This window comes from Rana temporaria, chromosome 6 (genome assembly GCF_905171775.1).
Source record: "Rana temporaria chromosome 6, aRanTem1.1, whole genome shotgun sequence".
NCBI lineage: Eukaryota > Metazoa > Chordata > Amphibia > Anura > Ranidae > Rana > Rana temporaria.
In genome coordinates, this window is record NC_053494.1 from 199,599,431 (window position 1) to 199,624,866 (window position 25,436).

Sequence of the window (25,436 nt, forward strand, 5' to 3'; positions counted from 1 at the left end):
ATAGGTTAATTTTAAAGCAAGTTGGCTTTTTTTTAACCGATGGTTAAATAACCTATGGGGCCCACACACGATCGGTTTTGACCGATGAAAACGGTCCTCTGGTTAACCGATCATGTGTACGAGGCCTAAAGATTCTCAACGAGTAAATCAACCCTCTTTAGCCTGTTTTCTTCTATATCTCTCTGCACGTGCTTGACAGTTGATTGCAGTAGGATTTCATAAGCAGTAGCTGTTTCTTTCTGTAGCCCCGAGGTCCATAGTTGTAAATAGATCCTAACTTTGTCTATTGGGGCTTGTTTACACTTCAACTTTAGCATACATTAAAGCGCCTACCACTTCAACATGCTTTTTTTATGTGTTTTTGATTCTTCAATGATGCTCTTTTGAAGCTTTAATGAAGCTTGACATATGGCCTGAGTGTATTGATTTGTTTTTAAAGGACTCAGTAGAACCCCACTCAGCAGATCCCCAGCTCAATAATACCCCTGTTCAGTAAGTCCCCAGCTTATTAGTACCCCCATTCTGCAGATCCCCAGCTTATTAACCACTTAAGCCCCGGACCATTTTGCTGGTCAAAGACCAGGCCACTTTTTGCTATTCGGCACTGCTTCGATTTAAAGTGGAGTTCCACCCATACATATAACATTACATCAGTAGTTTTAAAAAAATGTCATTAGTCCTTTACGAAAATGTTTTTTTTTTTTAGATGCCTTCAAAGTGTTGTTGCTAGGCAGAATAGTTATTCTTTCCACTTCCTGCACCTAGGTGCTTAAGCTTCCTAACCTACACCGCACAGACTCCTGGGAATGTAGTGGGTGTAACTTTCCAGGAGTCTGTGCATTCCCCAGTCTCAAAGAATCATGTGACTTGGACAGCACAGGTGCTGAAACCTGATCTGACACTGCTTGTGCAGCACTGAGCATGTGCGAGATCTGCAAGGCTGAAATCCAGGAAGTCATACAGTCTGGCTTCATGATGCCCACACTTAAGATGGCCCCAGTCAATTTCTATTTTATAAAGTGTCTAAATGCTGTAACAACCTAACAAAACGGACCTTAGTTTACAGACTAACTTTACTAGAATACATTAAGCTTGTGTATTACAGGGGTATTTATATTTAAAAAGTGAAATTGTGGCCGGAACTCCGCTTTAAGGACCGCCTCCTGCACATTTACGTCGGCAGAATGACACGGCTGGGCACAAGCACGTACAGGTACGTGCTGTGCTATTGTCCAGCCGTGGGCGCGCGACCCGGTGCTCCGGGACCCGCGGCCCCAATTGCCGCCGGAGTCCCGAGATTGCTCCCCGGAGCTGAAGAACGGGGAGAGCCGTGTGTAAACACGGCTTCCCCGTTCTTCACTGTGGCGGTGTCATCGATCGAGTGATCCCTTTTATAGGGGGACACAATCGATGACGTCACACCTACAGCCACTCCCCCCCCTACAGTTGTAAACACACATGAGGTCACACATAACCCCATCAGCGCCCCCTTGTGGTTAACTCCCAAACGGCAACTGTCATTTTCACAGTAAACTAGGGCTGTTACTGATCAAAATTTGTGTATTACAGGGGTATTTATATTTAAAAAGTGAAATTGTGGCCGGAACTCCGCTTTAACTGACAATTGCGCGGTCGTGCGACGTGACTCCCAAACAAAATTGACGTCCTTTTTTTCCCCACAAATAAAGCTTTCTTTTGGTGGTATTTGATCACCTCTGCGGTTTTTATTTTTTGCGCTATAAACAAAAATAGAGCCACAATTTTGAAAAAAAATGCAATATTTTTTACTTTTTGCTATAATAAATATCCCCACAAAATATATAAAAAAAAAAGTTTTTTTTTTCCCCTCAGTTTAGGCCGATATGTATTTTTCTACATATTTTTGATAAAAAAAATTGCAATAAGCGTTTATTGATCAGTTTGAGCAAAAGTTATAGCGTCTACAAAATAGGAGATAGAATCATGGCATTTTTATAAATATATATATTTTTTTCTTACTAGTATTGGCGGTGATCAGCGTTTTTATATCGTGACTGCGACATTATGGCGGACACATCGGACACTTTTCACAAATTTTTGGGACCATTGTCATTTTTACAGCCATCAGTGCTATAAAAATGCACCGATTACTGTGAAAATTACAAAATTACACTGGCAGTGAAGGGGTTAACCAAAAAGTCTGTCTGACCCCAAAATGGTTATGGATAGAAAAGTTACCCCAGGGGGCTTTGTGTTACAGCAAGGAATACTGGTGTTCATTGTGACGCGTTTCGACCTTATCATTTCGGTCATCTTCAGGGGGTGAGAGAGGGATGCTCTAGAAGAAAATACATTGTATGGGTAAAAATAATTCAACAAACAAGAGCACTCTCCAAACTTGAACATCTACAGTAGTTGTATTGTTTATAAAGGTAAGTATATTTACCCATTGACGGCTGGGGGGTACACAAAGCCCCCTGGGGTAACTTTTCTAGACATGTGCAATTCGTTTAGTTTCTAATTCGTTTTTTAACAAAAATTCAGAAATTCGTTAATTCTGAATTTTCGTATTAACAAATTTTTTATTTCCGAATTTTCGGACTTCCGAAAATTTTGAATTTCCGAATATCCGAATTTTCGGATTTCCGAAAATTCCAATTTTCGTATTTCCAAATTTTTCAATTTCCGAATTTTCGGACTTACGAAATTTCGAATTTCCCAATTTTTTCATTTCGAATTTTCAATATTCGAATTTTGAAATTTTGAAATTTCGAATATTCGAATTTTAGAAATTTCGAATTTTTTATTTTTCGAATTTTTCAATTTCGAATTCTAGAATTTTTTAATTTCGAATTTTATAATTTTTAACTTTCGAAATGTTCGAAAATGAAAAATTCGAAAAATAAAAAATTTGAAAATGAAAAAATTCGAAATTGTAACATTCAAAAATCTAAGGTTCGAAAATAAAAAATTAGAAAATTGGAAATTTGCGAATTTTTAGAATTTCCGATTTTATTCTTTTCATTTTCGTTTCATTCGGTTTTTTTTTCGTAAATTTAGTTTTTTCAGTTTTTTGCTTTTTCGGAAAACCGAAAATTCCGAATTTTCGAATTTCCGAATTCTCGATTTTCCCGAATTTCAGAAAAAAGCAAAAAAAAAAACGAATAAAACTGAAACAATTCTTTTTTCGATTTTCCCGAATTTACAAATTTCTGAAAAAAACCGAATGAAACAAAAACGAAAAATTTTTTTTTTTGAATTTCCGAAAAGAAAAAAAAAATACGGAAATAACATGATTTTGTTGGCAGTGCACATGCCTAAACTTTTCTACCCATAACAAAGTTGATTCATATCCTTTGTGGCTATTGAGAAATATATTTGAATGGAAGTTTTTACTCTGCCCAGGGTTCTATAAGTTCATCACAGGGCTCGAGTCTTCTTTAATTCATTGATGCACACAAGAAATTCTATAATTGAATGATATTTGTAGGCAGAGAAACCATTCAGGACCTGGAAATGAGAATGAAGGAGCAACGGAAAACAGCCGGACCTAAAGCCTTATATTATGCCGGGTTGTTCCTGTGGCACGTGGGACGCCATGATAAAGCTCGGGAGTATGTCGACAGGATGATCAAGATATCAAATGGTGATAAAGATGTAAGTAGTATTACTGTGAAATATATAACCTGTACAGAAGCAGACATTGCTTTATGGTAATTTAACCACTTCAGCCCCGGACCATTTTGTTGCTAAATGACCGGGCCACTTTTTGCGATTCTGCACTGTGTCACTTTAACTGACAATTGCGTGGTCGTGCGACGTGGATCCCAAACAAAATTGACGTCTTTTTTTTCCCACAAATAGAGCTTTCTTTTAGTGGTATTTGATCGCCTCTGCGGTTTTTATTTTTTGCGCTATAAACAAAAATAGAGCGACAATTTTGAAAAAAATTCAATGTTTTTTACTTTTTGCTATAATAAATATCCCCAAAAAATATATAAAACTATTTATTTATTTTTTCCCCCTCAGTTTAGGCCGATACGTATTCTTCGACATATCTTTTGGGAAAAAAAATCGCAATAAGCGTTTATTGATTGGTTTGCGCAAAATTTATAGCATCTACAAAATAGGGGATAGTTTTATGCCATTTGTATTAATAATTCTTTTTTTTACTAGTAATGGCGGCGATCAGCGTTTTTTTTTTGTTTTTTTTTTATTATTATCGCGACTGCGACATTATGGCAGACAATTTTGACACCATTTTGGTACCATTGTCATCTACAGCGATCAGTGCTATAAAAATGCACTGATTACTGTAAAAATGACATAGGCAGTGAAGGGGTTAAACTGTAGGGGGCGCTGAAGGGGTTGAGTGTGTCCTAGGAAGTAATTCTAACTTTTAGGGGGCCACGTCACTGATCGCTGCTCTCGAAGAGAGGGAGCATTTGACCAGTGACATGTCACTAGGAAGAACGGGGAGATGTTGGGGCAGATCTACATACATACGCTGCGCCCGGCGCAGATGTCAGATACGCTACGCCGCTGTAACTTACTTTGACTTGGTTTGAATCCTCAACGAATTCGCGCCGTAAGTTACGGCGGCGTAGAGTATCTCTCGCGGCGTAAGGGCGCGGAATTCAAATTCGGCGGGTAGGGGGCGTGTTTCATTTAAATGAAACGCGTCCCCGCGCCGAACGAACTGCGCATGCCCCGTCCGTCAAAACTCCCAGGGTGCATTGCTCCAAATGACGTTGCAAGGACGTCATTGTTTTCGACGTGAACAGCGTCCAGCCCCATTCACGGACGACTTACGCAAACGACGTAAAATTTTCAAAATTATACGCGGGAACGACGGCCATACTTAACATTGAGTACGCCACCAGATAGCAGCTTTAACTATACGCCGGAAAAAGCCGAACGGAAACGACGTAAAAAAATGCGACGGCCGCTCGTACGTTCGTGGATCGTCGGAAATAGCTAATTTGCATACATGACGCGGATTACGACGGGAACGCCACCTAGCGGACGTCGAAAAATTGCATCTAAGATCCGAAGGCGTACTAAGGCGTACGCCTGTCGGATCTAACCCAGATGCCGTTGTATCTTGTTTTGAGGATTCAAAACAAAGATACGACGCGGGAATTTTGAAATTACGCTGGCATATCAATAGATACGCCGGCGTACTTTCTTTGTGAAACTACCCCGTTGTGTTCACACTGACTGTTCTTCAGCTCCGTGACACAATCCTGGGACACTGGCGGACATCGAGTCCCTGGGCACGGTCACAGTGTGCGCGACCACACAGTGGCAAATTAAAGGGGACGTACCTGTACACCCATTTGCCCGTTCTGTCCACGTAAATGATCGTGCGGCGGTCCTTAAGCGGTTAAAAAACCCTTCATATGCGTTTTAGCTGTGTATTTAGTACTTTACTCGGAGTTCAGCTTAGAGTTAAAAGGAACCTCTCCTCTATCCCCCTAAGGCCTCATACACAATGGGCATTTAGTTCCAGTGCATGAAGCTCTGGCATTTAGGTGAGTAGAGATCATCCAGCCTTGCTGCCAGCAGCCTGTCAACATTTTATAGGCTGAATGCTGCTGCGACTGGACATGGCTGGACGGTGAACTGAGTGATACAAACGTTTAGGGCAGTATACGCCCAGGAATGAATGCCCAGAGCAAAAGCAGTCTGCATTCCAAGCATTTGTTCTTGGCAGTGGCGGCTGGTGCTCAAATTTTTTGGGGGTGCACAAACAAACTTTAAAAAAAACGAACATCAATTGCCGCCACTGTGCCCCTTAAATGCTGCCAGTTTGTCCCCTCAAATGCCGCCAGTTTGTCCCCTCAAATGCCACCAGTTTGTCCCCTCAAATGCCCCCAGTTTGTCCCCTCAAATGCCCCCAGTTTGTCCCCTCAAATGCCGCCAGTTTGTCCCCTCAAATGCCGCCAGTTTGTCCCCTCAAATGCCGCCAGTTTGTCCCCTCAAATGCCGCCAGTTTGTCCCCTCAAATGCCGCCAGTTTGTGTCCCCTAAAATGCTGCCAGTTTGTGTCCCCTAAAATGCTGCCAGTTTGTGTCCCCTAAAATGCTGCCAGTTTGTGTCCCCTAAAATGCTGCCAGTTTGTGTCCCCTAAAATGCTGCCAGTTTGTGTCCCCTAAAATGCTGCCAGTTTGTGTCCCCTAAAATGCTGCCAGTTTGTGTCCCCTAAAATGCTGCCAGTTTGTGTCCCCTAAAATGCTGCCAGTTTGTGTCCCCTAAAATGCTGCCAGTTTGTGTCCCCTAAAATGCTGCCAGTTTCCCCCCAGCCCGGCACTCACCTTCCTCGGGTCAGCGCCGTCCTCTCCACGCTCCCTTGATGTCTTCTCCCATCCTCGATCTCGCTTCAGCCAATCAGGTGACTGGTAACCAGACCCGGTGCACCTGATTGGCTGAGAGGCAGATCAGTGTTAGGGAAGCGATTCCCTTACACAGCACTGTTTAACCAGGGAACGCACGGCCTGTGCGCCCTCTGGTTAACCATTTGGAAGCAAATTGGAGCCCACAGGAAGCCTATTAGAGCATCTCGACCTAATCTGGCACTTCCAAAACACGCCCACCGCTGTTATTCAGATGGCCAGCGCTCGACAGGGGGCCGGACACCCGAATAGTGGGCGGCAACGGCGACAATACATAGCTTCATGCAATGCATGAAGCTATGTATTGTTGATTGATTGGTGCAGGAGGAGAGAGGGGGCGGCGCTCCTGCACCCTCTATGGACGCACCGCCACTAGTTCTTGGGCACATACTGGCCTAAACATTAATACCACTTAGTGCATCATCTGGCCACAGCAGCTTTTAGCCTCTCATAGAGTTTATAAGACTTCTGGCAGCAAGGCTGGACGGTGTGCCTTTGCCTTCCACTTGCACCTAAATGCCAGGATCTCATGCGGTGGAGCTAAAAACCTAGTGGGCATGAAGCCTAAGGACCCTTTCACACGGGCGGACCATTTTTTATAGGTGGACCTGAATGGGCGCTCTGTGCTCCTCTATGGAGCCACGGATGTCAGCGGTGACATGCCCGCTGACATCCGACCCGCTCCGATCCTCCAAAGTGTGACGGACGAAAAACACTGGGGTAGATTCAGGTAGGGGCGCGCAAAACTGCGGCGGCGTAACGTATGACATTTACGTTGCGCCGCCGCAAGTTTTATGGGCAAGTGCTTGATTCACAAAGCACTTGCCTATAAAGTTGCGGCGGCGTAGCGTAAAAGGTGCCGGCGTAAGCGTGCGTAATTCAAATGATCCCGTAGGGGGGCGTGGATCATTTAAATTAGGCGCGTTCCCGCGCCGAACGTACTGCGCATGCGCCGTCCCCAAAATTTCCCGACGTGCATTGCAGTAATTGACGTCGCAAGGACGTCATTGGTATCGACGTGAGCGTAAATGGCATCCAGCGCCATTCACGGACGACTTACGCAAACAACGTAAAAATTTCAAATCGCGACGTGGGAACGACGTCCATACTTAACATTGGCTGCGCCTCCTAATAGCAGGAGCAGCCTTACGACGAAAACAACGTACGCTCCATAGGACTGCATGGAGTGGCCGTTCAGGTCCGCCGTCAAAACTGCGGCCCGAGGGCCAGATGTGGCTCTTAGCTAGCCTTTATGCAGCTCTTGGGGCACAATTCCTTCCACTGATATGAGGCACTATTTTTCCCACTGACACTAACAATGGGGCACTAAATCTTTTACCGATACCAATGATGGAATACTATTCCTCCTTCTAATAGAGGGAATACTCCTCCTATTGACCACCAACCCTGAGGCCATATTTATTCTCACTGATGCTTGGCCCGGGACATTTCCTGCCCCTGCTGGCCACAATCCGGCCCTCCTAAAGTCTGAAGGACAATAAAGTGGCCCTTTGTTTGAAAAGTTTGGAGACCCCTGCCTTAGCACATTAATTTCTTCCTTGTTAAAAGTCTGATTGTCTGCATATTCACTGGCGCATTTTTCACATGAGATGTTCATACTGGATAGATGTCTGATTGCTCGTTGAAGTGAAAGCGGAGGTTTACCCTAAAACAATTACCGTATTTATCGGCGTATACCGCGCACTTTTTTGCCCTGAAAATCAGGGCAAAATCGTGGGTGCGCGATATACGCCGATACCTGCTTTCCCACGCCAAGTTTGAATACTGCGCCGGCATATACCGAGCGCAGTACACTCGTGTATAGTCGGGCAGGCTCGGCTCCTCTCGCGCTCACGTCCTGGACGTACAGGACGTGAGCGCGACAGTAGCCGAGCCTGCCCAACTATACATGAGTGTACTGCGCTCGGTATATGCCGGCGCAGTATTCAAACTCGGCGCGGGGAGGACGCCGCAGAAGGACGCCGGACCCGACGAAGAGGACACCCGAAGCCGCAGACGGACGCCGGACCCGACGAGGCCGCCGATGGACGCCGTGCAAGACACCAAAACTGTAAATACTAAAATGTTTTTTTACAGGAATGTCGGGTCCACTTTAGTGGTGCGCGTTATACGCCGGAGCGCGCAATACCCCGATAAATACGGTATATACCATTACATCCAGCATACTTCCGACATGTACAGTATGCTGGTATTTTTTTTTTTTTTTTCACTGTACATACCGTCTTATAGTTCTTTTTCACCCGGCTTCCAAGGTTCTCACTACCGCCGGGAGTAGGCGGTCCTATGAAGAGGCGTAGATGATTGACGTGCGGATAAGGCGCGTCGCGCTTTCTGGAAATAGCCGAACTGGGACTCGGCTCTATACGGTGCCTGCCCAGTCAGCTCTACACGGCTCCTAGTCTGTGCGCAGGCGCCGTATAGAGCCGAGTCCCAGTTCGGATATTTTCGGGACGCGCCTTATCCGCACGTCAATCATCTACGCCTCTTCATAGAAACGCCTACTCCCCGCGGGAGTGAGAACCCGGAAGCCGGGTGAAAAAGAACTATAAGACGGTATGTACAGCGAAAAAAAAAAAAAAATACCAGCATACTGTACATGTCGGAAGTATGCTGGATGTAATGGTATATAGATGTTTTTTAGGGTGAACCTCCGCTTTAAGTACCAGAATCGCATTACTTGCTGAAAACATCCCAGCAGAAAGGACTGTCTCTGCAATGAGTGGAAATAAAATGAAAATGTCTGTTATTACAGGGATTGGTATTGAAAGGATGGCTGGATCTGACCTGTGGCAGAGAAGCCTATGCTAAAAAGGCTCTGAAGTACTTGGAGGAAGGACTGCATGATGGCATAGATGTGTTTGCTATGATGGGAAAGGTAGGTTTGTCAAAATGAAATGATCCTCTGTGTATTAGTGGAAGCCAATATTATAATGACCTGGATAGATCGACATCATAGGGAGGTGTACATTTTGGGTTCCTCACTTGTATTAGCTGTTTAACCTCAATGGGTAGATTTAGACAAATAGCTTAACCCCTTGCCGCCCGCCAATGACAGATTGACGGCGGCAAAGTGGTTGTAGAATCCTGACTGGACGTCATATGACGTCCTCAGGATTCTGAGCCGCTGTGCGCCCCCGGGGGCTCGCATCGCGGCGATCGTTGTTGCAGGGTGTCAGTCTGACACCCCGCAACACCGATCAAGGTAAAGAGTCTCTCACGGAGACTCTTTACCACGTGATCAGCCGTGTCCAATCACGGCTGATCACGATGTAAACAGGAAAAGCCTGTAATCGGCTTTTCCTCACTCGCGTCTGTCAGACGCTAGTAGAGGAGAGCCGATCGGCTGCTCCTGTGACAGGGGGGGGTTTGTGCTGATCGATTATCAGCACAGCCCCCCCGAGGATGCCCACTGGACCACCAGGGATGCCCACTGGACCACCAGGGATTATAAAAATAAAGGTATGCCACCCTAGACCACCAGGGATGAGGACACAAAAAATGGATGCCAATCAGTGCCGCAATGGATGCCAATCAGTGCCCACAATGGGCATCACTGATTGGCAGGCATTGTTTGGCACTGATTGGCATCCATTAGTAAAACACATACAATAGTGCCCATCTATGCCCATCCGTGCCGCCTATCAGTGCCCATCCGTGCCGCCTATCAGTGCCCATCCGTGCCGCCTATCAGTGCCCATCCGTGCCGCCTATCAGTGCCCATCCGTGCCGCCTATCAGTGCCCATCCGTGCCGCCTATCAGTGCCCATCCGTGCCGCCTATCCGTGCCCATCCGTGCCGCCTATTTGTGCCGCCTATCCGTGCCCAGCCGTGCCGCCTATCTGTGCCCATCTGTGCCACCTATCCGTGCCGCCTATCCAAGCCCATCCATGCCGCCCATCAGTGCCGCATATTAGTGCCCATCAATGCCACCACATCAGTGCCGCCTTATCAGTGCCCGTCAGTGCAGTACCATCAGTGCCCCACAGTGAAGGAGAAAACGTATTTACTGTATTTATCGGCGTATACCGTGCACTTTTTTGCCCTGAAAATCAGGGCAAAATCGTGGGTGCGCGGTATACGCCGATGCCCCCTTTTTCCCGCGCCGAGTTTGAATACTGCGCCGACATATACCGAGCGCAGTACACTCGTGTATTGTCGGGCAGTCTCGGCTCCTCCCGCGCTGACGTCCTGGACGTACAGGACGTCAGCGCGGGTAGCCAAACATTGCCGACAATACACGAGTGTACTGCGCTCTGTATATGTCGGCGCAGTATTCAAACTCGGCGCGGGAAACGAGCGGGGAGGACGCCGCAGACGGACGCCGGACCCGACGAAGAGGACACCCGAAGCCGCAGACGGACACCGGACCCGACGAGGCCGCTGATGGACGCCGCGCAAGACACCAAAACTGTAAGTACAAAAAAAAACTTTTTTTCCACAGGATTCGGGGCAACTTTAGTGGTGCGCGGTATACGCGGAAGCGCGTTATACCGCGATAAATACGGTATTTACAATGTTTTATAATAGAAAAAAAAAAACGTATTTTTTTCTAAATTTTCGGTCATTTTTTTTTTTTTTTTGCAGAAAATAAATATCCCAAAGGTGATCAAATACCACCAAAATAAAGCTCTATTTGTGGGTACAAAATGATAAAAATGTTGTTTGAGTAAAGTGTAGCATGACCGCGCAATTGTCATTTAAAGTGCAACAGCGCTGAAAGCTAAAAATTGGTCTGGGCGGGAAGGTGTATAAGTGCCCTGTATGGAAGTGGTTAAAGCATATCTAGATTATTGAACGAAAATTTAATTTATTACAGTTTATGGCCCAGATTCACATACAAACGCCTATCTTTAGGCGGGCGTAGCGTATCTCAGATACACTACGCCGCCGTAACTTAGAGCGCCATGTCCTGTATTCAGAAACAACTTGCGCTCTAAGTTACAGCGGCGTAGTGTATCTGACACGGCGTAAGCCCGCCTAATCTGTTAGGGGGCGTGTTGTATGTAAATGTGTTGTTGCCCCACGTAAATTACGCTTTTTACGAACGACGCATGCTCAGTATCACGTCGAATTTTCGAAGTAAATTACGCCCGCTCAATGCTTAGTCGACGTGAACGTAACCTACGCACAGCCCTATTCACGGACGACTTACGCAAACGATGTAAAATACGACGCTGTTCGTACGTTTCCGACGTCCATACCTAACATGACTTTCCCCTGCTTTATGAGGGGTAATTTTACGCCGGCGTATGTCTTAAGTAAACAACGTATCTTGATACGCCGGGCGCACGTACGTTAGTCAATCGGCGTATCTAGCTAATTAGCATATTCGATGCGGGAATATACGGAAGCGCCACCTAGCGGCCAGCGTAAATATGCACCCTAATATACGTCGGCGTAGGAGACTCCTACGCCGCTCGTATCTAGGCAACTGTGAGGCGTATCTGATTCTATGAATCAGGCGCCGAGTTACGACGGCCCTCACTCAGAGTTACGACGACGTATCTGGAGATACGCCGTCATTACTCCTTTGTGAATCCGGGCCTATGAGTCCTTAACCACTTAAGACCCGGACCAAAATGCAGGTAAAGGACCAGGCCCCTTTTTGCGATTCGGCACTGCGTTGCTTTAACTGACCATTGCGCGGTCGTGCAACGTGGCTACCAAACAAAATTGGCTTCCTTTTTTTCCCACAAATAGAGCTTTATTTTGGTGGTATTTGATCACCTCTGCGGTTTTTATTTTTTTGCACTATAAACAAAAATAGAGCGACAATTTTGAAAAAAATGCAATATTTTTTACTTGTTGCTATAATAAATATCCCCCCCCCAAAAAATATATATATATATATATATATATATATATATATATATATATATATATATATATATAAAAAAAAAAAATTCCTCAGTATAGGCCGATACGTATTCTTCTACATATTTTTGGTAAAAAAAAAATCGCAATAAGCGTTTATCAATTGGTTTGCGCAAAATGTATAGCGTTTACAAAATAGGGGATAGTTTTATTGCATTTTTATTATTATTTTTTATTTTGTTTTACTACTAATGGCGGCGATCGGTGATTTTTTTTTTTTGTGACTGCGACATTATGGCGGACACTTCGGACAATTTTTGACATATTTTTGGGACCATTGTCATTTTCACACCAAAAAATGCATTAAAAATGATTTGTTTACTGTGAAAATGACAATTGCAGTTTGGGAGTTAACCACAAGGGGGGCGCTGAAGGGGTTAAGTGTGACCTCATCTGTGTTTCTAACTGTAGGGGGGCGAGGCTGGACGCGTGACGTCATTGATTGTGATTCCCTATATCAGGGAACACACGATCAATGAAGGCGCCACAGTGAAGAACAGGGAAGCTGTGTTTACACACAGCTCTCCCCGCTTTTCAGCTCCGGGGACCGATCGGGGGACTCCAGCGGCCATCGGGTCCGCCGCGGGCACGCGCCCGTGACCCACGGCTGGGCATTTAACAATCACGTACCGGTACGTGATTGTGCCCAGCCGTGCCATTCTGCCGATGTATATCGGCGTTAGGCTGTCCTTAAGTGGTTAAAGGGGTGTTCCGCTTAAAATAATTTATCAATAGTCAGCAGCTACAAATCCTGCAGCTGCTGACTTTTAATAATCGGACACTTACCTGTCCCAGGCTCCAGCGATGCAAGGCAACGAAGCCCCGCTCGTCTCCCCCCTCCTCTCTGCGGCGCCGGCATTGTCACTGTGGGCGCCTGGCTGTGGCATAGGATGCATTAAGGTGAAAAAACACGAAGGTTTACAACCCCTTTAACTAAACCAGGTATTAAAAGCATTACAAAAGTATTTTCACCAAATGTATTTAATATTGCTTACTGTTTGGGGCTAACCAGATTTCTATTAGGTATCGTATTTATCGGGGTATTGCGCGCTCCGGCGTATAGCGCGCACTCCTAATGTGGACCCGGAATTCCTGTAAAAAAATGTTTTTAGTACTTACAGTTTTGGTGTCTTGCGCGGCATCCTCGTCAGGTCCGGCGTCCGTCTGCGGCTTCGGCGGTGTCCTCCCTGCTTTTCCCGCGCTGTCTCCCCATCAAATCGCCGCTTCCCGCGCTCAGTTTGAATGCCTGCGCCGTCATATACCGAGTGCAGTACACTCGTCTACATTCGGCCAGGCTCGGCTTCGCTCATGCTCACGCTCTGTGACGTTTATGCGTGAGTACGAGCGAAGCCGAGCCTGGCCGATTTTCCCCTTATTTTAAGGGGAAAAAAGTGCGCGGTATACGCCGATAAATACGGTATATTAGTATGAATGGCATTGATATAGTTGCCTGTGTGTACCTTTTTATAAGATTTACATGTATTATTAATAAAGCCTCACGTGTGGTTTCTGTTTCAGGCTCACTATTACGAGTTGCGGCAGAATTACTCCGGGGCCTTGGAAGCCGTGAACAAAATCCTAGCCAGCTCTGCAGGCTTCCTTCCCGCTCTCATTAAGAAAATGAAGCTACAACTGGCTTTGCAAGACTGGGAACAGACAGTAGAGACCGCGCTAAGGTCCAGTATGCAGATAACACACCACCATGTCATGTGCTTTTGTTTCCAGATAGAGATATTGAGAAGTGTGGGGGCTGGGGGCATTTTGGTTGCAGAAGAACCAATTATTAAAAAAAAAATAGCTAAACTGATTTTGATAACAGTGAGCCGGCGACTTGTCCTTAACCACTTCCCGACGGCCGCATTTATATGTACGTCCACAGAATGGCACGTACAGGCAAATGGGCGTACATGTACGTCCTTGCCTTTCCGCGGGTCGGGGGTCCGATCGGGACCCCCCCCCCCCCCCCCGCTACATGCGGCGGTCGGGTTCCCTCGGGGAGCGATCCGGGACGACGGCGCGGCTATTTGTTTATAGCCGCCCCGTCGCGATCGCTCCCCAGAGCTGAAGAACGGGGAGAGCCGTGTGTAAACACGGCTTCCCCGTGCTTCACTGTGGCGGCGTATCGATCGAGTGATCCCTTATATAAGGGAGACTCGATCAATGATGTCAGTCCTACAGCCACACCACCCTACAGTTGTAAACACACACTAGGTGAACCCTAACTCTTACAGTGCCCCCTGTGGTTAACTCCCAAACTGCAACTGTCATTTTCACAATAAACAATGCAATTTAAATGCATTTTTTGCTGTGAAAATGACAATGGTCCCAAAAATGTGTCAAAATTGTCCGAAGTGTCCGCCATAATGTCGCAGTCACGAAAAAAATCGTTGATCGCCGCCATTAGTAGTAAAAAAAAATAATTAATAAAAATGCAATAAAACGATCCCCTATTTTGTAAACGCTATAAATTTTGCGCAAACCAATCGATAAACGCCTATTGCGATTTTTTTTTACTAAAAATAGGTCGAAGAATATGTATCGGCCTAAACTGAGGGAAAAAAAAAAATTATATATGTTTTTGGGGGATATTTATTATAACAAAAAGTTAAAAATATTGAATTTTTTTCAAAATTGTCGCTTTATTTTTGTTTATAGTGCAAAAAATAAAAACCGCAGAGGTGATCAAATACCACCAAAAGAAAGCTCTATTTGTGTGGGGGAAAAAAGACGCCAATTTTGTTTGGGAGCCACGTCGCACGACCGCGCAATTGTCTGTTAAAGCGACGCAGTGCCGAATCGCAAAACCTGGCCTGGGCATTAAGCTGCCTAAAGGTCCAGGGCTTAAGTGGTTAATGTTCCCCTAACGGGGAAGTTCCTTCAATGACTGGGCAGGCGCAAACTTGCCGACAGGAATCTCCGAACCTCGCCCGGCATCCAGGCTCATTCTTTACCATCGCCGTGGATTGGAGGATGTTAAAAAAAAGAGCCAGGAGTCCGAGCGAGCGGAGCGAGCCGTCCGAGCGAATCGAGGACGTGAGGCCGACTGGCCACTTACCTCGAAATTTACGTCGCCCTGGATGCCGGCCGAGGTTTGGAGATTTCCGTCATCAAGTTTGCGCCTGCGCAGTCCTTGAAGGAACTTTCCCGTTAGCCGGAACCATCTCAGCACATCAGATTGCGCCTGCGCTGGAACTTCCACGATAGCTGGAACCAGCTCGGCAGATCACCGGCCTGTAGATTAAATATGTTGCTCAGTGATTGAAGGTGCCCATTTGTACCTTTTGCATTGGGCTGCACTGGACAACTTACAGTTGTGAGAAAAACATTATATTTGAGGTACAGCACGCCCGGTCACTGTCACATAGAAGAGGTCACATGCTCCCCCTATACCTGGTAATCCTGAACAGGTAATGAGGGCTTCATCAGTGCAGGGCAGTGGTTTGGTGGGTCATGCTTGTAAGTATACACGCCTCAAGGGGAGGGGGAGAACCCCAGGAAATAAATCCTGGAGAATGCTATGCTATGAAAGAATTGGTGGACCTTTGGCGGAAGTCTTGGATGGGGGGGCTGGCTTCTTTTTTTGAAAATGCGTGCACATAAATGCTGCTATACCTAAAGAAGATTACATTGGAACTCACATAATCGAAACGCGTTGGATTTAGCAGCCTGGCGTGTTTTATGTTAATATTGTGTGACCCGACGTGATTGACGTTTTTCCCGAAAACGGCGCATGCGCCGTCCGTGGAATTTCCCAGTGTGCATTGCTCCTAATACGCCGCAAGGACGTCATTGGTTTCGACGTGAACGTAAATGACGTCCAGCCCCATTCACGGACGACTTACGCAAACGACATAACTTTTTCAAATTTCGACGCGGGAACGACGGCCATACTTAACATTGGTACGCAGCACTTACGCCACCATATAGCAGGGGTAACTATAGGCCGGGAAAAGCCTAACGTAAATGGCGTAAATGTACTGCGTCGGCCGGGCGTACGTTCTTGAATTTGCGTATCTAGCTGATTTACATATTTCTATGCGTAAATCAGCGTACACGCCCCTAGCGGTCAGCGTAAAAATGCAGTTACGATCCGACGGCGTAAGAGACTTACGCCTGTCGGATCTAAGGGAAATCTATGCGTAACTGATTCTAAGAATCAGGTGCATAGATACGACGGCGCGACTCAGAGATATGACGGCGTATCTCTTTTGTGGATCTGCCCCTATATGTTTTTCTATTATATTTTGTAATAAATTATATTTTTTCTATATATATTATAATTTTTCAGCCTTTTTTCATTGCCCTTAAAATCCCATTTTTTTCTTTGAGGTAAATTATTTTTGTTGATTCCTTGGGGATGGTGGCAATGTACATGACAGTTCTAAATTTTCTATATGTTTTGCACACTTGTCAATAAAAAGTGTTTAAAAGGTATGAGGGTATGTGCGGGCTGCAATGAATGTGGGGGCATGCCATAAAGGACAGCTTGTCCTGAATGTACAGTTGTCCTTTAAAGTGGAGTTTCCATCCCAAAAAATGTTTTTCATTATTGTGCTCATTAGACCTAAAAAAGTAAAAAAATATATATATATATATTTTTTTTTTTACTCATCTGGAAATGCCTGTTGCTATGCGGTCCCACGAAATCTGCCTTTGAAACCACCTAGGATTCTGACATCATCTCCCTCTAATGCTCCTGGGAAATGTGTGTCATCATTTCCCAGGATGCAGTGCGCTGTCCAATTATCACTCCCCATCCAAGACTTCCAGGAAGTAAGTGCTTGTAGGCTTCACAATGCCCACAAGCAAAATGACAACGGTGAAAACATAGTTTTTTTAAACTATCTTTTTTGAATATCTATGCGGAGTGGCGGCGGCTTGTAAAATAGTAAGTGACCGGATTTATATTTTAAAAACGCAGCATGAAAGGACATACATTTAAAAAATGCTAATTGTGGTTGGAACTCCGCTTTAAGCACTAGCTTGTCTCTAAGCCAACTGCAGCTTCACCTAGATCAGACATTGGGAAGGAAATAGCACAACATGGAATCATGCCGAAAGAGGCTGCAGTGCTGTACAGAAAATCACAGGTGCATTGCTGAAAGGAGACGCATTGGATTTTGTAACATGTAGGGGGACGGTATCCTTCAAGAATTGGTTTGTACCTGTTGCCATGTGTTGATGTTTATGATTTGGTTATGTATATTGGTTATCAAATATGCTATAGATCCTGTGTGTGGAAGCTCGTGTCACTTATAAATGGGCACCATTATTTTCTCTTAGATTTGTAGCGAGTATAATTCTTACTTCTTCACACAGGTTGCTGCAGAAGGATAATCATAATTTGGAGGCAATTCGGATTCTGGCTCTTCATTATCTGTGTAGAGAGGGAAATGTTCATGAGGCAAGTTTTTATTTTTATGTTGACTTTGTTATATCTAAAGGCTAAATACTGTATTGTTGTTTATATCTTTAATAAAGCAATCCTGTTTTGTAAAAATCCACATTTAAAGGGTTATTAAAGGAATTTTTTTTCCTTTAAAATAACAAACATGTTATTATTACCTCCACTCTGCAGTTCGTTTTGCACAGAGTGGCCCCGATCCACGTCTTCTGGGGTCCCTCGGCGGCTGTCTCTGGTCCTCCCCGCAATTACTGACCACAGTCATGCGAGAGAGCACACATGGTGATGAGTAATTGCGGGCGCGCTCCCCGTGATACAGCGAGCGGCCATTGCCGCTCGCTGTATCACTCGGCCCCTCGGCGCGCCGCGTCACTGGATGTGATTGACAGCAGCGCCAGCCAATGGACCGCGCGGGACTTTCGAGGGGTCAGGTAAGTATAACGGGGGCTTGGAGGGGGGGGGGGGGCGGCAGCATCAAATGTTTTTTCACCTTAATGCATAGATTGCATTAAAGCGGTTGTATACCCGCAATTTTTTTTTTTTTTTTTACACCTGTAAGGCACAAGCCATTATGAAATACTTACCTTAAAACGAGGTGTAGAGAACTTACCTTATCCACGCCGAGCGAGATGTCATCTTGCCTCGGCGTGTCTTCCGCATATCGCCGCTCCAGCGCTGTGATTGGCTGGAGCGGCGATGTCGTCACTCCCGCGCATGCGTGCAGGAGATTTCATTCCGGCAAGGTCCGGCGGCTGCCGACCCTTTAGCCGAGGATACCCGCTGCGCATGCGGCGCTACAATCATCTGCGCATTGCGAGGGGAATATCTCCTAAACCGTACAGGTTTAGGAGATATTCTCTATACCTAGAGGTTAGCCTTATTATAGGCTTACCTGTAGGTAAAAGTGGTAGTAAAGATTTTACTACCACTTTAAGGTGAAAAAACATTTTCCTTTACAACTCCTTTAAGACTATATTACATGTTACAGCAAAACTGTTTGTTTGTGTTTTTTATTACTTTTTGACACTTTTTTTTTTGGTTTACTATGTACCCCATACTCATTCAGATGCGGGAGGTGGGACCTGGGGGGCCCCTTGTTAAAGGGTACTTCCAGATTCCGATAAGCCCTCAGACCTCACAACTACTGCCCAGGGTTGTGGGGATGAGGCCCTTGTCCCCATTAACATGGGGACAAGGTGCTTTGGGGTGGGGGGTGAGAGCCCCGAAGCACCCAACCCCCCAGGTTGAGGGTATATGACCTGGTATGGTTCAGGAGGGACCTGCCAGGCTGCATGCTTGGATAAAGTTCTGGAGATTACTGTGAAACCCTATTTTGCATCCGTCTGGTGGATCGGATAAAAACGAACAGATGGTTTGTTTTCATCCAATCCCCCATAGCAGAGATCTGACTGGTCCGCATTTGCACAGTGCATGGAGCTATCCCCGCAGGGCAAGCGGGTGTTTAAAAGCGGATCCTCACGGGATCTGCATGTGTGAAAGTGGTTATAAACCCTTTACAACCACTTTAGCCTACAGGCAAGCCTAGATTAAGGCTTACCTGTAGGTGCTTGAAATATCTTCCAGACCTGCACAGTCTAGGAGATATTTGCAAATCGCCGTAGGGCGATTTCTCCTGCGCATGCGCTGCAGTAAGAAAGGGCACGCTGTGCCGTTTCTATCTCGGGTCATGCCGTTAAAGGCGGCTCATGCGCGAAAGTGACGTCACACGACTCCGGCCAGTCACAGCGCCGGAGTTCGTGGCCCCGGAAGGAAGAGGGGTGAAGAATGGGCACTCGCTACTAGCGAGGAAGACGGGGACATCGCGGGCTTCTCCTGCAGGTAAGTGTCACATAATGGGCTATTATTTGATGCATAGTAGCCCATTATGCTTTACCTTTACAGGGAAACAGGAAGTAACACCCATCAGGGTTTACTTGCTCTTGAAAGGGGCCTAACATAAAATGGTCTGCTTTGTGTTTTACATTTTATGTTTTATTTTTTTCTGCAGGCAACGACAAAACTGGGGGATCTCATCAATGCTTTGGATCGCTTTGAACCACACAATGCTCACCTCTATTACAATATGTCTTTAGCTTTTAGTAGAATGGTAAGGGTTACATTTCTTACTTTCTGCTCAAATGGAATTGCTTTGTTGTGTCTTCATTTCAGTTTTAAAATTTCTTGCTTATTGTACTGATTATTTAACCCCTTAACACCACCTCCTGGCATCCCTTTGAGTGGGTCTTAAAGCCCTGGAGGCGGCTATATCAAGTCTTTGGCTTTCATAATATTCACATGATCAGGAACCCATCCTGCTGGCTCCTGATTAGAAGCCTTGACTGAGAGCTGTTGGTGACAGCTCTGTCAGTGTGCTTGGAGCGTGCAGTGAGTGCGCCCCCAGTACACCCTTTCATGCCACCATAGACTCATATGTGCAGTACTGTGTTTCCCCGAAAATAAGCCCGGGTCTTATATTAATTTTGGCAACCTAAAACACACTAGGGCTTATTTTTGGGGGATGTCTTATTTTTTTACGATATGTACAATGATCTTAATGTGGTTGTAACCCTAAAAAAAAAAAAAAAATCCTTTTCCTTTAAATCATAATAGATTGCATAGTGCTTCTGCTGTGTCATTTATCTAGTGGGTCCCCTGTCTTATCCCCCCCCTCCCCCTCCCTGTCAGGTGGTCAGAACCTAAGACGCATCCTAAAATCCAGCCTCATAGAATTACCGTATGCAATTACATTTTTAGGAATGTGGGGTGCAGTGTTTCTCCCTTTGTGATTTCTTTGTGGGCATTACCCGTTCCTTTTTACGGGCATTACCCGTACCATTACCCGTACCTTTCTTTTAGCTGACCTGGCGGTCGCATGGTCTCCTTGGGCTCTTCTCTGCTCCGGGATCCCCGGTGGTGTTGGCCCGCTCCGTGCACTGGAAGGGGATGCCGTGGGCGTCGGGTGGGAGGAGGGGGGAGCTTGTGTCCCGCTGGCATCTGTCCGCTCTGTGCACCGAGGAGGGAGGGGCAGAGGGGGGAGCCGCTGTCTTACTGGCATTGGCCCGCTCCGTGCACTGGGAGGGGGTGGCCACGGGCGTCGGGCGCAAGGAGAGTGGAGAAGGGGGGAGACGGTGTCCCGCTGGCATCTGTGCGCTGAGGAGGGAGGGGCTGCGGGCATCGGGCGGGAAGAAAGTGGAGGGGGGGAGCCGCTGTCTCACTGGCGTTGCCCAGCTCCGTGCACTGTGGAGGGGGGGCGGGTGTCAGCCAGGAGGAGAGGAGAAGACCTCCAAGGTGGATTAAAACATTTTTTAACACAATTTACTAGGGCTTATTTTCGGGGTAGGGCTTATATTGCAGCCCTCCCCGAAAATCCTGCTAGGTCTTATTTTCAGGGGTAGGTCTTATTTTCGGGGAACACGATAGCTAGGTGTTAAAGCTCACATTTCTTGCTGTTGCATATATACGTTGAGCAGTTGGCAAAAGGTTAAAGAAGCACTCCTGCTAAATTTGCACAGCCGCCACAGTAGGCACCTGTATTCTTTCTAAATGTGTCCGGAAGGTTTTACCCGCCTTCACGACCAGGCCATATTTTGCAATACAGCACTGCATTACTTTGTGCAGTCGTTCGAAGCTGTACCCAAATAAAATGTCCTTTTTTTCCCCCCACAAATAGAGCTATTTTTTGGTGGTTTTTGATCACCGCTACAGTTTTTTTTTATTTTTTGCACTATAGACAAAAAATGTCAATTAAAAAAATAAAATAAAAATAAAAATATATTTTTTACTTTCTTCTTTACCACTTTCATACAGGGCACTTATACACCTTCCCACCCAGACCAATTTTTAGCTTTCAGCGCTGTTGCACTTTGAATGGCAATTGCGCGGTCATGCTACACTGTACCCAAACTAAATTTTTATCATTTTGTTCCCACAAATAGAGCTTTCCTGACGCATTCATGGCAGCACACACTGGGTTGTGACTCCGCCCCCACAACCTGACAGGATTGGTTAGCTATAAATCTGAAGGGGAGACACCCGGCATCATTCTCTTTTTTATCCTCACCTGACTAGGATGTGGACGTACAGCTATGCCTCCTACCGCTATCGCCCCAGCAGGTTCAGCCTCTCCTGTTTGGAAGTCCCCCCTGTACAGTCTCTAAATGAGCTTTATGGGGGGATCCCCGCTCTGGTGATCTCAGGGGCTAAAATCCCGGCAAATTCCTGGCATCTACAAGCTCTAAATGTGCTTAGAATCCGGCAGTGGGTCTCCCTCTTAATCAGGTAATTTTTTGCCTCTGCATCTTGTGTAACTTTAAACATTCGTTTTTTGTCAGCTCTGCTGTTACCTTTTTTGTTGCAGGCTTGCTGGGCTGTATTGTCCCACGGCCCCCCCCCCGCTCACCGCGTCCCCCTGTCCGCTCTGGGCATGTCTGCAGCATTCTGATGATGCTGCAGGTCTCCCTCGCCCTCATCCAAGATGGCGACGGGACGCGCGCGGCGCTACTGCGCATGCGCGATGACGTCATCAGCGCCGCGACGGCGGCGCCGAATTTAAAAGGGCAGAATTGTATTTTCCCTTTTTCCTGGCTTCTGCTCTGCCGTTTTCTCTGGGAATTTTTCCTCCAAGGTAAGCAGCTCCTCTCCCCTTCCAGGCTTCCTTCCTATTTATTCTACCCTTTCCTTTTATAATAACTCCTTTTTTGCCTTCACCAGCTCCCATTCTGCTGCTGTCTACTTCTCCATGGAACCCACTGCCCTAGCAGATCACTTCCAGCAAACTAGGTATGGAGGCCATCAGTAGCGTAAGTACTGAAGAGACAAAAGAGAGCCGGCCACTGAACACTGCCCTTTTTTTGCAGTCCCATCAGGCCCAGAGACGCAAGCCCACGACGCAGGGAAAGGTCCAGGCATGCGTCAACTAGGAGGTCCCACAGGAGTCGGTCAAGATCATCCTCCCGTTACCACCGATCAAGGCATAGCCGATCACGCCATAGCCGCTCCCGTCGCAGCCGGTCCCACCGCAGACGGTCTCCCTCAACGCACCGTGAACATTACCATGCCCGTCCTGCAGCAAACGCTTGCTGGGTATGCGGTGCTACGGCAATGCCAGGGAAACTAGCCTGTCACTCCTGCTTCAATGAAGCAACAAAAGAAAGGGAGACGGATGCTGGAGTCGCTTCTGATCGCACAAGAGAACCTGCGCAGGAAGCAGCCTGGTCCATGACCCCTCTGGCCTGCGATGAACCCACCCCGGGGACTTCTTCAGCCTTCAGTCCGTATGCCCAGCAGGCAGGAACCTTTCTCGATCAAGAGGAGCATGACATGTTGTCAGGCTTTGATTTTGGCCTGGTCGAACCCTTTGCACGTTCGGTTAAGGAGGCCATAGGCTGGGAAGAACCTGTGGCGGAACCACCGAAGGTTGGAAAATACTTCCCAGAATTAAGGAGGGACCCTGAACTGTTCCCCTTCATTGAGGAATTGGAGGACCTCATCAAGGACGAATGGGAAAAACCAGATAAGCGGCCTGGTATGTCCAATAAACTCGCTAAGCTGTATCCTCTGAAGGAGTCTAAAATCTCTTCCCTCATCAACGCTCCCATCGTTGATTCATCCCTAATGCGGCTCGCCAGGCATGTCACCCTGCCTATAGAAGACGCAGTCTCGTTCCGAGATGTTCTCGATCGCAAGATCGACTTGGAGCTAAAGAAAGCATACTCGTCGGCAGGGGGTGCTTGCAGACCAGCTATTACCACTGCGGCTGTTGCCAGAGCCATTTCCACATGGGCAGCCCAGGCGGAGAGGGCCCTCCAAGAAGGTACGGACCAGGGGAAGGTGATATCCTCCTTACAGGAAATCAGACTGGCAGGCGATTTTGTGGCAGGAGCTTCAGTAGACGCTATTCGCTCCTCGGCTAGATCCATGCTAGCCTCTGTGATGGCCCGCAGAGCCCTATGGCTGAAACCCTGGGTCGCTGACACAGCATCAAAGTCCAATTGGTGCAAGATACCATACGATGGCACAAACTTATTCGGCGCTAAGTTAGACTCGGCGATCTCCAAGGTCACTGGAGGGAAGTCAGGGCTTATCCCCTCGGATAGGAGGCCCAAGCCTCAGAAGGGTCCCCCCTTCAGGCGAAACCTTCCTGACAGATACAGAGAGGCCAGAACCTATCGACCCAACAGGGACTTTAGGAGAGATTGGAGAAGCTGGAAGAATACTCGCCCTCCCTTTGCAAGGGCTCAGAATACCAAGGCCACCGCAGGTGACCAGCCAAAGTCCTTTTGAGGTTTTGCCTGCCCACCCAGCTCAGGTGGGCGCCAGGCTCAGGGCTTTTACACAAGTTTGGTCAGAGCACATAAAGGACCCATGGACTCTTTCCACGATCGATCAGGGTCACAAGTGGAGCTTTATGGGGACATTACCTCTCACCGTCTTCCAACCCACCAAAATTCCGTCTTCTCTGGACAAGAGGAAGCTTCTCCTTCAATATGTTTCAGAACTTATCTTGAAGGGAGCAGTCGTGGAAGTCCCTTCGCACCAAAGAGGCAGGGGGTTTTATTCCCCTCTATTTTTGGTCCGAAAGAAATCAGGGGACCTTCGACCCGTTCTGGACCTCAAGCGACTCAACAGGAGAATTCAGTTAGAAGCTTTCAAAATGGAAAGTCTCCAGTCTATTCTTCTGGCAGTGAATCTAGAAGATTGGATGCTGTCGGTGGATCTTTCCGACGCCTACCTTCACGTGCCGATTCATCCTGCTTTCCAGAAGTTTCTTCGCTTTTCCATCAGCCATCATCACTTTCAATTCCGTTGCCTACCGTTCGGCATCTCTTCGGCACCCAGGACGTTCACAAAAGTCCTCCTACCTCTCATAGCACTCCTCAGGGAGAGGGGGCTCCGGGTGCATCACTATCTGGACGATATCCTGCTTTTAGCAGCGAGTCAGGAGACTCTGCTCCTCCAACGGGAGATCCTGATCTCTACCCTTCAGACTTTCGGCTGGCTGATAAATTGGCGGAAGAGCAGCCTACAACCTTCACAAGTAATGATATTCCTGGGAGCAGAGTTGGACACCAAACGAAACAGGGTACAGCTGCCCCTAGAGAAGGTGGAGCCTCTAGTTCGGAAGGTACGGAATCTACTGTCCTCCCAATTTGCGTCAGCCAGAAACTGCCTCAGTGTGCTAGGCTCAATGTCATCGACTATTCCCATGATACAGTGGTCCCAATGGAACATGAGAACCTTCCAGAACACCTTCCTAAGGCAATGGGACGGAGTTTCAATGCACCAACGCATCAGGATCCCCAGTCGAGTGAAGCTCACTCTTTTGTGGTGGACACATCCTCCCAACCTCAGGAGGTCCAGACCTATAACTCCTCCGAGTCCGGAGATCGTTACATCGGATGCCAGCGAGAAGGGCTGGGGGGCTCACTACCGGGACCAGACAGCCCAGGGACCATGGCACTTCCCTGCCAGGGGCACAGTTTCGAACATACTAGAGCTCCGAGCCGCGTTCCAGGCACTCTTAGCCTTCGCGCCTCTGTTGCAGGGGAAGACCGTTCTAATCCGGATGGACAACAAGGTGGCGGTAGCTTATGTCCAGAGACAGGGCGGTACCCGAAGCCACACTCTACTAGAGGAGGTTCACCCCATAATGGAATGGGCACATGCTCACCTATTGGGCCTGAGAGCAGTTTACGTTCCAGCGGCACAGAACACGTTAGCCGACTTCCTGAGCAGGGAACTTTGCTCAAACAACGAGTGGTCCCT

General features: G+C 47.0%; 1 protein-coding gene across 1 annotated transcript in view; it reads left to right on the plus strand.

The window, feature by feature from the left end:
• The window catches only part of TTC21B (tetratricopeptide repeat domain 21B), an 87,286-nt gene that overhangs the window by 6,003 nt on the left and 55,847 nt on the right, over positions 1 to 25,436 (plus strand). The window contains exons 4-8 of the mRNA XM_040358061.1: positions 3,470 to 3,636; positions 9,147 to 9,269; positions 13,787 to 13,944; positions 17,588 to 17,672; positions 19,681 to 19,779. Coding sequence (XP_040213995.1) covers positions 3,470 to 3,636; positions 9,147 to 9,269; positions 13,787 to 13,944; positions 17,588 to 17,672; positions 19,681 to 19,779 — 632 coding nt within the window. The remainder of the gene's footprint in view (positions 1 to 3,469; positions 3,637 to 9,146; positions 9,270 to 13,786; positions 13,945 to 17,587; positions 17,673 to 19,680; positions 19,780 to 25,436) is intronic.